The sequence below is a fragment of the Mastigoproctus giganteus genome, chromosome 10 (genome assembly GCF_048544385.1).
Source record: "Mastigoproctus giganteus isolate SK-2022 chromosome 10, ASM4854438v1, whole genome shotgun sequence".
NCBI lineage: Eukaryota > Metazoa > Arthropoda > Arachnida > Uropygi > Thelyphonidae > Mastigoproctus > Mastigoproctus giganteus.
In genome coordinates, this window is record NC_143584.1 from 213,291,203 (window position 1) to 213,306,605 (window position 15,403).

The following is a 15,403-nucleotide window of genomic DNA, read 5'->3' on the forward strand; positions in this document are numbered from 1 at the left end:
AAGGACATTAAAGAAAATACTGATCTCCAAATAATTAAAAAGAAACCTGGTTAGATTATTTCCAAAATTTATGGACAGAAATTGATACTAACTTGTATAATATATCAACAAATGAAAATATGGATAGGGAAGACATCTTTATGAGAATTTTAAGATGCTTTAAATAACAGTAAATCTGGAAAGTCTCCATTTGAAGACATGAAATTAATAAAATATGCTGATAATAATTTCACTAGGTGCCTGTTAAGATTCTATAATTTATTTTGGAATCAAGGGACAAGTCCATCAAGCTGGAAAAATGCCCTTGTCATCCCTCTATTTAAAAAAGATGACAAATCTTTTTGAGAATTAGAGGAATAAGCTTTCTAAATGTTGGATATAAATTATATGCATGATTGTCAGCAAAATTACGGAAATATATTAATCCTGCTTTATATGAAGAACAAAAGGGGTTTAGGAAGGGAAGATCCTGTATTGACCCAGCTTTTTCTATTAAAAATTTTAGAGGAAAAAAAAAAAGAATATATATTGAACACATTTTGCATTTATCGATTTCAGGAAAGTTTTCAATATGGTTTGTAGAAGAAGATTATGGGAAATTTTAAAACAATTAAATATCCTTAATCAATTATTAAATGCTATAATGGATGTCTATAATAATAACAGAATTGCAATAAAGTCTAATCCTGGTATAACTGAATGGAAATCAATCGAGGAATTCGTCAAGGATGCCCAATGTCATCGTCTGTGTTTAATATTTATATAAATGCAATAGTCAAAGAATGGAAGAGTTACTATCAATGGTGGTTTTAAAATCAATTGAGTAACTAAATTAAATATTTTATTTGCAGATGATCAAATAATAATAGCTCAGAATGAAGATGAACTTCAAAAATCAATTTTTACCTTAAACAATATTGCTAAAACATTTGGAATGGAAATTTCAAATGAAAAGACTCAAGTTGTGATATTTAAAAGTAATTATCCAATCAGAAGTAAAATAGTAATAGAAAATACCATCCTGGAACAAGTAAATTCATTCAAAACAATTTATCTTTCTGTTATCTTTCTTATGTCAAAGAAAAAGATACAGAATTAAAACTTTCCAATTTTCTAAAAGTTACAGGTTTAATTGACAATATCCTAAAACCGAGTAAAATTCAAAAGCATACACGGATAAAAGCTTAAAGTTGATAGCAAGACCCGCTTTACTCTATGGTAGTGGAACTTTGACAAGTAAATCAAGATGAGAAAAGGATTGAAAGTGCTGAAATGAAATTTATTTGCTGAACTGTTGGCTATAGATTATTGGACAAGAAGAAAAGTTCTGAGATTTGTAAAAAATTAAGTATTGATCCAATAATAATCTACTAAACTAGACACCTTAGAGGAGATTTGATTGAGGCGTTTAAGGCTCTGAGAGGCATCAATAAAATGAATGAAGACGAAATTTTCAAGATTATAAATGACGCTAGAACTAGGGGACATAAATTCAAGTTACGGGGGGAAATTTTTAGATTGGACTGCAGGAAGTTTTATTTTAGCCAGAGAGTTATAAATTACTGGAATAAGTTGCCGTCATAGGTGGTAGAAGCCGACAGTCTGGGGAAATTGAAAGGTCATCTGGATAGTACTTTCGGGTAAGGGAAGAGCATAGGATGATAGGTTTAATTTCCTTTTTTTTTTTATTAATTGTTATTATTTATTTTTTTTGTTTGTTTTTATCATTGTTTTGTTTGGTTTTTTTTTTTTTTTTTTTTGGCTGGTGCAGCATAAGCCATAGGCTTTCTTGCACCATGCAGCCATTACTAATACTAAATACAGAGGAAAATGGATTAATCATTTGGATAGGATGGATACAGCAAGATTACCAAAGAAGATTATGAAATATCGAACGGTTGGAAGAAAAGATCCAGGACATCTGAAGAAAAGATGGACTGAGACTGGAACAGGCCATCTGGCCTAAATCCTTGAGAGGATGATGATGATATAGTATTATCTTGGGAACCAGTACCTTTACTCTGTTTAACATGTGAAACTATTCTGTCGGTATTGATTATCAGATGATTCCATAATAAATATTCTATTAATAATATTCTGTTGATTGATAGGATAATCATCATTGAAAAAGCATTGAATAATTGTATCAATGCTGAACATCAGTTGATTATTTATGTTAGTGCTTTTTCTACCAGAAACTTAAAACACTGTTTATTGTATCTGTAAATAGATCACTAAGAACACCTATTATGATACTACAAAGAGGGGGAAATATCTGCATGTGTAAAAATGAATTTTAATTTGGAGTACAGTAGTCATCCATGCCATAACCAAAGGGTTAAGACTATTGCAGTGTCGGTATCTATTCACTATGTTATCTCTGTCCTTGTTATATACTAATCTGCTTATTTTGTAAATACTTGTGTATAATACATAATTATTTTCCATGACACACATTAGTTGATGACAGTGGACAGCCTGAGTGCTGTTTGCTTCATTATGTATTTAAAACTAAAAGAAACAGTGAAGTGGACAGGCAGTCAGCATAGGGCAGCTCTGAGTACCATGCCCACCATCCCATTAGTAATAGGCTCTCAATGCTTGGTATACTTTGTATAGAAATTTCTGAGTTTAAGGAAGCAATCATTGGAAGAACTTTTTCTATCTACTTTTTGACTTAATTCAAGTAGTTCACTATAACTATCAGTGTAATATGTGGAACAGTCATTTGACTTTCCTGAAAGAAAAGTCAGGCATAATCAGCAAATTTTAAAATGCTGATGGAATGTCTGGCTGAGAGTGAAAGAAGAAAAAGTTGACCATCTCCAGCTTTTTCAAGCTGTTTGGTAACATTATTTGACTGCTCTACACCCCTCTGAAAGTTGTACCTTGAACATAGTCATGAATTCTATTGTATTCTTTTAAGGCAGCAGACCTAAGTGTTGTGCTTTAATGTAACTGGATTGGATATTTTATTATTCTTGCCTAGATAGTATGAATCAGAGCTGTAATGCTCAATATGTTCTACGTTGATAATATTAGTAAATTAATAAGAGGAGTTTACCTCAATATAGTACGTGGAACACTTCCGTGTGATACCCTCCAGAAATTAAAACGGAAAAAACGAAAAAATCGACAACTTACCAATATATTAAAGTAAAATATAAATAATTAAATAATCAATTCAAAATCAATTCAAAACAATTAAAATTCAAATTAACGCAATTAAAAGAATCTAACGAAAATATTCAAAACGATTTTCCTTCCTGAAGCTGACAATGCTTTTCGACCGACTGTCGTGATCACAGGAATGAATTTTCATTCCTGTGATCAGTGAAAATTCATTCCTGATCACAGGAATGAATTTTCATTCCTGTGATCACGACAGTCGGTCGAAAAGCATTGTCAGCTTCAGGAAGGAAAATCGTTTTGAATATTTTCGTTAGATTCTTTTAATTGCGTTAATTTGAATTTTAATTGTTTTGAATTGATTTTGAATTGAGTTAAATTGATTATTTAATTATTTATATTTTACTTTAATATATTGGTAAGTTGTCGATTTTTTCGTTTTTTCCGTTTTAATTTCTGGAGGGTATCACACGGAAGTGTTCCACGTACTATATTGAGGTAAACTCCTCTTATTAATTTACTAATATTATTCTTGCCTATATCATAAGATACTTTATATTTAGCATCTCATAGCATGTACCTTTGGAAAGAATGCAGTTCTGCATTATCTGTTTATTTATTTATTATTATTATTATTTTTTTTTCAAGTAAGTTTTTTCTATCTATATATAAATATAACCTACTCAGCATACGCTGATGAAGTCACAATTATAATACGCCATGAGAACGAATTTGAAGTCATTCAAAAGGCTCATGATCTCTATGCTCAAGCATCAGGCGCCAAACTCAACCACTGTAAGACCAGCAGCCTGTGGGCTGGCAACTGGAAAACTAGAACTGACTCACCTGTCCAAGGCACATGGTCCAGCGAGGGACAGAAATACCTACGTGTGTACCTCGGCAATACCCTCCTTTTCTCCCAGAAGAACTGGCCCGAATTGCTAAGTCGTTTCAACAAAGTACTCGGGAAATGGAGGGTGCTTGTGGTCAATCATATGGCGGCAAGCGTTCTCTGGCACACATTCAAAATTTTCACTCCACCTGTTGACTTCCTCCACCAAATCCAGGCATCTGTCTGAAGCTTCCTTTAGAACAAAACCAACTGGATGTCCTGCTCCAAACTTAGCCAGCCACTTACTCACGGGGGTCAAGGGTTGGTCTCTCTTGACGACAAAATCACAGCATTCCGGATCACCTTTCTTCTTAAGACACTGCAAACAAATATCCACATTCCGACACTACGGATAAACTACTAGCAACAGCCACTAGAGGACTTTCTCTTTCAACAATATTGAGAATGGATATGGCACCAGCACCACTCAAACTACTGCCGTTTTATAAAGACTCACTATACTGCTGGAAAAAGCTAAACCTTCATAATCTTGAGAGAACATCCCTTCCCTGAATACTTTCAGAACCACTCTTCTACAATAAAAGAATAATAGACCCTACAAATGATATTCTTTTCTTCCCTACGTGGAACTGGGCAGGAATAAGAACCATAGGCGACCTCCTGACACCAAGCCTTGAATGGAAAGGATCAGAAGATTTGCCCATTAAATAAATGCAAAGCAGCAACACATACATCTAAAATCAGCGATCACACAAGCTCTTCCAGACATCACTACAACTAAAGGGATTGAAAATGTCACTGGATCCTCGCCTACACCAACCTTCGTCATCACAACACTAGAAGATACGGTACCTTTGTCTCCTGCACCCTCCAAAAAAGTCTATCAGCTAATCATGTCATGACATACAACCACGATTTTCCCGTCATCTGCCTGCCAAGCTGTCCCTACACTCCTCACCACAAGCCACCATCAAACTTTCAGTGGAACTTTCCGTACAGGACAAAATGTTTCAAATCGGATGCAGACATCCAGTGGAGACTGTGGCACAACATCCTTCCCACCCCAGTCAAGCTACAAATCTTTGGGTTACGCTCCTCAAACTACTGCCTCTTCTGTGCCACCCCAGGTACCCTGGAACACATACCTGGCATGCCCTGTAAACAAGGAACTCGTCAAATACGCTTTGGATGCAGCAAAGCTTGCCTGCAACTTCGCCCACACTCCGGAGGACTACTGGTACCTACTTCACTCTGAGCAGACAGCACACACCACCTGCAACTTCCTATTCATTACGGCCAAGGCCGTCATCTACAACTTCTACTTGAAGCACACAAGAAGCAGGGACGACGTGCCTCCTGTCGACACATCGGCGCAACATCTGAAGTGGAGCCTACGGAAGAAGTTGCAGAGCAGACTTCTACTCGAATTCCACAGCAAAAGACCAGAAACTGTGGATCATCTTAACAGCGAAAGGAACAGTAGCGGTCACCTCTTCACCATCACTGAACAGTCCATCACCTTTAATGTGTGACACTTAATATGATAATGATCCAACGCCAAGAAACTGTTTTTCTTATTTCCTGTAACTGAAATGTTGAAACGTTTGTATCTCATTCCAAAAAGTTTTCTTTTCCTTTTTTGTTTTGTACATAGAATGTAAATAGTTGTTGTTGAAAATGTACTCGTTTTAATCTACTCGTCTAATCTACTGTTCACGTTTTTAATAAAAAAAAATATATATATATATATAATTTTTTTTTTTTTTTTTTTTTTTTCCCCTCAGGCTTCTTTGCACCATATGGCTAATAATTTTTATTCAAAATTCTTTGCTTTGCATGTACAATTCTGGACAGTATCACTAACACCACTCTGCATGGTTTTCAATGTTTGTAAAATAATGGCTGTTTTTACTCGGTTGTTTACGCTGATTTCAGAAATATTATTGGTTTTTCTATCACATACCACTTTTTTTTCACAAATCATTTTTTAAGTTTATGTCATGAGTTGTATTATTCAGTGTATTAAGTTAGGAGCAAATTCTGGGAATTTGTAAAGTAAATCTTCACATATTGGCAACACTGCCTCCAGTCATTTGTTTCTTGACATTGAGAGCTCCATGCAGCAGTGTTTATCAGTCTATTTTTGAGGTTTGTCAGCTCAGTCTATTTTTGAGGTTTGTCAGCTCAGTCTATTTTTGAGGTTGTGTCAAACTTGTGCTGAAAAGTGAGTGAAATGTCTTCACACAAATGTTTGAACAACCCAAACTTATTTTGTGATATTTGTGGAGGTTATGTAGTCCTCAAGCAAAGGCAAGATATTACAGAATCTGTTAAATGTGTATTGTACTTATTTTGAGTGAAACTCTGGGACCAAGATAAACAATGGGCTCCACATAAAGTTTGCCAAACCTGTATTGAAGCATTGAGATTGGAAAAATGGTAAAAAGAACATTGTCATTTGCAATTCCCATGATTTGTTGGGAGCCTACAAACCACTATGATGACTGTTACTTTTGCTTGGTTAATGTAGAGGGATACAATGCAAACAGTAAGAAGGGCAATGTGTATTCCATCTGCCATTAGACCAGTCCCACATGGAGATAACTTGCCAATTCCATGCCCTCCACTTATATTGAGATAGCAGCAGAGTGCTGAAAGTGAAGCTTCTGAAGATGAAACTGAAGTCTACATGGCTGGAGAGAGTCCAGCCCTCAACTGATTTCACAGAATGAACTCAATGATCTGGTAAGAGATTTAAGTTTACCAAAGGAATATGCAGAAACCCTTGGTTCTAGATTTAAGGTAAAAAAAACTTCTAGGATTCAGACAAGAATTTAGTTCAATATGTTGGCAGACTTCAAGAAGTTGAGCTGCAACATGGGTGTCAATGTATTTTTAGTCTCCCACATAGACTACTTCCCAGAAAATCTACAAAGTATAATTAACAGGGGAAGAGGTTTCACTAGGACATTTAAGACGTGGAAATGAGGTACCAGGGGAGGTGGAATGTCAACATGATGGTTGACTATTGCTAGGTATTGAAGAGGAACCGTAAAGTAGAAGGATCTGCTAGAAAATCAAAAATGAAAATTTGAATCATTGTAGATCAGTTTTTAAAATGAGAGATGAGTGTTTAGTGGACGTATTACCACACTGCCTTTTTTAATAGTGTTTTCAACATGTATTTAAATATAAAATCTGGTAAAAGTAGCACTTTGTTATAATTTGTGCACAAAATTAATTCTGCTAAAATTAATACAAATTTGAAAAATCAAATTTTCTTCAGTGATTTTTGAAAAACCAACATGATGGAAACAAATGGAATTCAATCAGCATTAGCAAATGATTCAGAAGCACCCTTTTCTGAGAAAACATTAGTGAATATATTTTTTTTTTCTTCTCAAAATGCAGAGTAGTGTAATCATTAAGATTGGCTTATAAATTTATTTAATATAAATATTTATTTATTGTTTTGGTTTTGAAATGGAAAACAAATGTACAAAATATTTCAATATTTAGGTTTAGGAAATATGTCCCCACAAAGGATGAACTTGCACAAGAAATAAATCTACTGAAAAGTCACCTTACACAGCTTGGATCTCCAGTAGTTTTTTGCCACAACGATCTCTTGCTTAAAAATATTATTTTTAACAAGGAAAATCGTAAGTTTTAAAAATTTTTTTTTGTTTTCTAATTAACTGCCACTTGCAATTAAAAAAAAAGTTAATTTTCAGACAAACAAAAAAATTATTTTAGCCCACACACCATGAAAATATGCCTGTGAATGCACCTGTACAAAGTTCCCCCCCCCCATCCCAAATACATATTATCAGTAATTGAATCACTTTACAGATCATTAAGTGAAATACTTTAGTATACTTTCATATCTGTATTTTGACATTTTTGCATGATACAGGATAGCTGAAGTGAACTTCCTGGTTTAAAAAAATTAACTAATAAATATGGAAATTTTAATATTGCCTGTTGTACAATGATACATAATTGTAACAATTTATCAGGCCATCAGTTTAAGTGAATATAATAAATATAATGGAAGAATTATAGTGTATCTTGTAACTTATCTTTATTTTATGATACAATTATCAGTGTTAAGGTGAAAAAACTTACTTAGATGAAAAATATATATATTTAATTAGTTAGTTTTTTAATCATTATTAGCATTTAAGTGAGTGAATTATTCATTCACTGTTAAATCCTAACTTTAAACAAATGCTTTAAAGCTCATTATGAGATGGTTTGGTTTCAGAAATAGGTAATATTAGTTAAATCTGACCATTCCTTATGCATTTTACTTTTTTCTTTTTCTTATGCCTAGAAACCATTACATTTGTGGACTATGAATATGCAGATTTCAACTATCAAGCACTTGATATTGGAAACCATTTCTGTGAATTTGCAGGTATTTATTTTGTATTTCATTTTATATATTTTTTGTTATAGTTTCATTATGTATTGCATGATGCTATTTTCCCCCTCCAGCTTTGAAACATTTCGGGTCTAATTTCTTCTATACTTGCTTCCTTTCTACACTTGATCTTCTGTGACCTTTTCTACTTCAATAATGGAAATAGTATCCAAAATTTCAATCATTTAAAAAAAATCTCTCTTCTTCACAAGTCTTTAGCACCTCTATTTAGCAAATTATCAGATTATTTAACTTATGCTTTTAATATTAGAAAAGTATCTAAATATCTTTATTTTAAGGTGTTGAAAAGTTCGAGCCTCATTTATATCCTGATCGAGAATTTCAACTTCAGTGGTTGCAGTGTTATTTAGAGGCCTGGCATGCAGCTAACAAATGGAGTAAAGAAGTGACAAATGAGGCTGTAGAAATTTTGTATGTTCAAGTAAACAAATTTGCTTTGGTATGTATTTCACTGATATTATTTATTTTATTTTTTTTAAGTGAATGAACAAGTGAATGCTTGCATTCAGCAGAATGCAGCACTTACATTATCTTTTATGAATTGTATTTAAGTAATTATTTTGTGTTTTACATATTTGGCTGTTACATGTAAATTATAAATTTACAAATAAAATTTCATATCACAAATTGGAAGAGGTTTTTTTGTACTTGCTTTTTAGGCACATTCACATATGCATACATGCCTATTGTCTTCACATTATCCATTTGTCTGCAAGTAACAGCTCTACTCCCATTGAATCAATTTCATGAAATTTTATATTTGGGCCTTTTTAAAAATGTTTGTTGAGCCATCCCAAATGTCATTAAAAATCAGACAAATACTACTGGGTGTTTATTTTAAAATGCAATCCATAATTCTCAGTTTCCGTATATTATTTGTGCAAGATTTTATTGGTTGTTGGTAGAGGGAGCTGATTGAGTTTAACCAGTGAGACATAACTGTAAGCAAATGAGCTGTTAGGAATGTGGAAAATTGTGTTGGTGTATTATGCCAGAGAAAAATACAAATTTTTGATAATCAAGATGGTTCTTGAACAAAGTTTTCATAGTGAAGCATTATTTTGGTAAGAAATCATATGCATTGTGCCAAGAGGCTTTCTAACAAGTGTTCCCAGAAGTGGAGGTTCCAAACAAAACCACAATTTATCACCTTGTTAGAAAGTTTGGAGAGACTGGGTATATAATCAAAAGTATAATTACAAGCACACAATCCTAAACAATGAAGTGCTGGAAGGTGAGGCTCAATTTGTTGCAGCCTCCCATCCCTCAAATCATTCCAAAAATAGTCCCAACAGGAGAATGTCTTTAGGTAGAACAATAAAGCTACATGTTTGCTGCATTTGAGAATATTGCATCCATAACAGAGAATATTTGTTGGTACCTTGTGTTAGTTAATTCCTCTTGAAAAATTGTTTTAAGAATTTAGGTTTGTGGTACAATCTCCAGGTAATTCTCAAGTTGGGCATAGATAATCAATTTCATTCCTTTCTAAAATTCAGTCCTATCCTTATCTCTAAAAAAAGATTCTTCTGTGCCTATTTTCAATGACACTCAGATTTCTAGACAAAATCACATCTTCATTAGCGCTTACCTGACTTCTAATCTCTCTTCATGTAAGCCCATCACAAATATTGCTTTCTCTGCATCTAAAAAAAAAAAAAAAAAAAAAACTCTCAGCATTATTTTTCTTCAAAACAGCTACTCACTCTGTACAAATCTCAAATCTGTCCTACAAAACAGATGTGGGAATATTTTTCCCATAACTTCTCTGTCTTCTAGACTCCATTGAGAAGCGAACAGTTAGGTTAATTAATAACCCATATTTACAAATTCTCTCCACTCTGTCTCATAGAAGTTCTGTTTCTGCTGCATGTCTTTTGTATGAATCTGTGGGCACTGTACTTCTGAATTGGCTTCTATAATTCCCCCTTCCCCCAACCAGTCTGAACGATTGCAGCAACCAGTTAGCATCCTTTTACTATTCAACCTCAGAGCCAACTTTTCTTCCTAATTTATACATTCAACTTCCCTTTACACGTTTCCTGAATATTACAATCTTCAGAAATTTAAGTCTAATGTCAATAAGTATCTTCATCTTCTTAAACTTCAAACCATGTATGGCACTAAGTACTATAGGTTCTAATACCTTTTGTTTAGGGTTTTCATAAAAAAAAAAAAAAAAAACTGAACCAAAGGTTCAGTCAATATTTATTTCTTTAATTAAGGATTAGAGTTAACAGGGTTTAGGGGTTGTAGATGACATTTTTCTTTCCAGATATGCTTGAGGGCTAAATCTGTTTAGTGCAGAATGATTTTAGCTCAGTTAATCCCACATGAACAAAACTTTTTGTATAGCCAGATTGTAGACTTAAAAGGATGCTGAGAGCTTTGAATGGCACATTTTCATAGGTGTGCCATTGTATTCATCATATTTGTACTCTTTTGTAAGAGAGGTCCTGTGTTCTCAAAGGATTTTTTCATGTGGACAGTATGACTAATAGGTGTAGATGTATGCATGTTTCCATTGTGGAATAGCGCAGCTTTTAGGCTTAAATCTGAAGAGTCAGTGAAAAGCCTCCTTTTTTTCCAAAGGCATCAAGCAATACAACACAATTACAGTAGCAAAATGAATCTTACATAGAAAAATATGAATAAAACTTTCATTCATGAAATACAGATATAGTTGTATCTTTTTGTAGTAAATTCCATTCCTAAAGCTTAATACTCCAAAAGCTCTGCCCATGCCCTAGTTAGGTTGATCACAAGACTGCTTAATTACTCATATAGATATGAGTAATTAAGCAGTCTTGTGATATGTCATTACTTTGTTATAAGATGAGGCTTGTTAAGGTCTGGGCATTTTCATTCAGAGCCTGCATGGACTGTTTCTATGAGTGATCTGTTTTCTGCTTCTAATGACCAGATGCTGGAAGAACAGGAATGGGTAGTTCATCACTCAGACTAACTGGTCTTATGGCTGATGGATATTCAGTTAGTCAGTCCTCGTATAACACTTGTTTACATTACATGAATTCAATCATACATGATTTATAAATAGGGGAACGATATTGTATATAACACGAACCGAATTCACTTATGCATGATTCGCATGTGTGTTTACAAGAAATGGCAGTCAAACATGTCACCCCAACTGAATGCAACACGATAGGAATGAAGAGAAGGTTCTGAAAATGTATTTGTTTTTATATCAGTGAAGGGGAAACACATTTCACCATAATAATATAAAAACCCACACAATTCCAGCTATCGGTATTATCGCAAATGCAATTAGATAGTTTTCTACCCATTACACAAATGCAACTGGAAATTGTTTTTATTGTTTTATGGTAGTAACCCCCAGAAATGTGCTTTAGTAAAATGTGAACTAGTGAGGTGTTAGTGTCCCTGCCTTTACAGCGTTGTTTATTCAAATGCTACATGTGTGCAGCTTTGTTTATGTGTATCAAGCGTGCCTCCTCATTTTGTAATTGTGCTTTATTCTCTAAAAATGAGTAAAATATTTAAAAGGTGTGAAAAGGAAGCATCCTGGTGAAGACACTACAGATTCAGAGAGAAAAAGGAAAGCAATAGACAGAGGCGGAGTGGGTCAAATTCTTACCCGGGAAAATTTGTAGCGGCCTCATACTAGCGTTTATGGCCAAAATCACACTGACGTCCATTGTCTTCTGGCCTCTGGCCCACCGGGGTTTCCCCGATAAGGCTTATGGCCAGTCCGCCTCTGTTGATAGAGAAAAAATATGCAATTGTGAAACGCTGAGCGAAATGAAAGACCACATGATATTGCATGTGCTATATGCCTAAATGAGGCAACACTGAGAATTAGAAAGAATGCAGAGAAAATAAAAACAACTTTCATAGCAGGAAGAACAAAACAGCCTAATAAAATCCATTAGATCAAGACACAAAGAATTGGAAGAGATGGAACTGCTGTCATCTGTTTGGATAGAAAATCAAACAAAGAACAATTTTGTTTACGATAGAAGCAAAAGCATTAGCAATATTTTATTATGTAATAGTCTTAATAAAATATGTAAGTATTTTATTACGATTATTTGTGTTTGGTAATGTTTTGGTTACAATTGTGTGTTCAATCTTGGGTGGTCGGCACCTAACCCTATTTTTCCCATAGGGCCTGTTATTTATATTGCACGATTTTGCATTGCACAAGAGTTTCTAGGAACAACTATCGTGCTATAAGAGGACTGACTGTACTCAGTTTGGGGGGAGAGAGAGGTTGACTCCCTCCACACTATGGGAAAGGCAAATTGTAGGGATACTTTAAGTTTATTTTTTTTTAACTATTTGCTTAGATGCAAAGCGCAGTGATCTGGATGAGGAGCCAACTTCTCATCCAGATCACCTGATTCACAGCCAAAATAAAGTTTATATTCTTGTTTTAATAATTTGTTTCACTGCACAAATAAAAGCTATCTGGTCAATTAATGCACTGATATGACATTTTAAAAGCACCAAAAAATCATAAAAAGACAGTTTACTAATACTTAACAATGTTAACTCATACATTTATATCTCTGACTGATTGACTTGTTTGAGACGTTTGCTTTTTTTTTTCTTCCCTTCTTAAAAGATGCTGAAAACTGACCAGCACAATCTAGAAAAGTCTAATTACATGAAAACTAAAATGAAATATCTTGCAAACTTTGAAGAGCTAGGAAAAAAAACAGTTTGCACATTTGAAATCAGTTAGTGTTCATATTTTTATTGAAAAAATATCTTGGACAGTGTTATTTTAGAGTTGTCATCAAAGGATGCCACAGTAGAAAAATTTACTTTTAATTAAGGTTTGAATATAAAGTTTGGGAAGTTTTTCCCATTGAAAAATCATTATGCTATGATTACAGGCACTCCCCGACTTACGTCTAAGGGTTGCATTCCACGGAACTCTACGTGAGTCAGAATTTCCCTAAAGGCTTATGCAGCACTCGCAACTATGCTTGCTGAATTTGATTGAAGCAAAAAAATGTTCGAATATGTAAATAAAATTATTTATTAAATTTTTTTTATCCCATGCATAGGAAAAATTACAAGTGTGCAATTACAAAAATTTCAAAATTATAAAATTCAAAAAAGGGAGGGGACAGGCATAATGTCAGCAAGTTTTACCTTTTGAGCATCATTACCAGAATCAGTGTCTCCATCTGAGTACGCCACTTTAGAGATTGAGGGCTGTGGAAATTTTTAGAGAGATAAATAGCCTAGTTATATAGCAAATTTCAACTTCCAAGGTCTTGGAATGAATTACAAAAAAAAAAAAAAAAAAAAAATGTTACTGGGTTCACATTGCAATATTTTCACGATACCTCCATTTAGTTTACACTGGCCAGCAAAAACTTGCGTAAAGTCGAATTTACGGAAGTAGAGTATTAACATAAGTCGGGGAGTGCCTGTATTGTTGTCGTAACATTTTGTGATCCATCAGAAAATTGCGTAGCCTTTCTTTACTAATTGCTGATCTGTGAGCTTTACCAATAGCAGTCCTGCACAATATTGATTTCAAAAACTTGGAAAAAGTTGTCTTGGCATTGCTAGAATTATGAGGTTATACTGTTTTCTTATCTATAAAAGAATACACTGGAGAATGATTCAATGAATATTTCCAGAGAAGTGTTGTTTATCTAAATCTTAATATCATTAATTGAATCAATAAGTTTAATATTTAGTATAGTGTTTCCTTAAACTTGTACTGTTTCAGAAATCCAAGGTTCAAATGGATATATACACTTTATTTAATTTTAATGATAGTGATGCACATTCTTTACTTTATTTTCAGGCTGCACACCTTTTCTGGGGAATATGGGCCCTTATCCAAGCAGCACATTCCACTTTAGATTTTGACTTCTTAGGGTAAACATAGTTAATTATTTGTTTTTGTCTTGATTTTATTTTCAACGAGTTTTGAGATATTAGATTTCTCATTATAAATGATATCATTTACTTATATTTATTCCTGTGCCATGCATTTTATTTATTATTTTATTTTTTAAATATATTAAAATTATGGCTCTTGAAATGCATATAGGTCTAATCTTATTTTGCTATGTTTAAAATCCTATTTTGTATTGTTCAACTTTTAACTTATTTTATTTTCCAGGTATGCCATTGAGAGACTGAATGAATATTTTGCCCGAAAAAGTGAATTCCTTTCGCTTAAATTTCCTGCAAATACACCAAATGGTAATGGCTACTTATAAGAACTAGGTGCTAAGGTGCATTTGAAATGGTGTGTATATTTTGTTTCCTAAAATAGATCATATGCCTACTTACAAACTGTCAACTTGACTAGGCTAATGTACAGCTTTTGTGGTTGTGTATAGTCACTGTCCTGCAGATCTAAACATCTAGATACTAAAGTTTGTATGAATATATTTATATGCACATGTACATACATACATATAAGCCTGCAGCTCTCTGATTTAATTATATGTAATTGTTAAAAATAATTAGGGAATATCAAATGAATATGTATTTCATGTAACTCACAGTGGTAAATTAGTGCTAATGATAAAATGTATTGTTCAGATATATTCTTATTAAAACAGGCATATGTAAATCATGTGTTATATGCTGATGCTAGTCCAGATATGTGATATTTCAGAGTGTAGTCAAAAAGCAAAGGAGTTTGACTTAGCATTGACTTAGCATTAATCCTGATATCATGAATGTGAAATTTGTAGTTGGCATCAAGCACATGGTGGCGGTGTTTGTCTTTCAATGTGTAGTAAGAAAATAAATGTTTATCATAATGTATGTACATAAAAACTTTGTAATGTTTCTGTAAAGGATGTTTTTTATATTTCTTATGAAAATAGGTTTTCTATTTTGAATAGAAATTAGAATCTTCAGAAACTATTTTCAATTCTTTCCTATTGGTTTATGAAAAATGTAGCTTATAAAAAATGTGTAAATATGCAAAAACGCTTTCTTGTTGTGCC

At 33.5% G+C, this 15,403-nt stretch overlaps 1 protein-coding gene across 1 annotated transcript in view; it reads left to right on the forward strand.

The window, feature by feature from the left end:
• Positions 1–14,788, forward strand: part of LOC150079872 (ethanolamine kinase 1-like) — a 43,554-nt gene extending 28,766 nt beyond the window's left edge. Inside the window, exons 4-8 of the mRNA XM_090383267.1 lie at positions 7,502–7,644; positions 8,319–8,402; positions 8,708–8,868; positions 14,242–14,315; positions 14,563–14,788. Of these exons, the coding sequence (XP_090239393.1) occupies positions 7,502–7,644; positions 8,319–8,402; positions 8,708–8,868; positions 14,242–14,315; positions 14,563–14,662 (562 nt within the window). The 3' untranslated portion in view covers positions 14,663–14,788. The remainder of the gene's footprint in view (positions 1–7,501; positions 7,645–8,318; positions 8,403–8,707; positions 8,869–14,241; positions 14,316–14,562) is intronic.
• Positions 14,789–15,403: the final 615 nt, after the last annotated feature.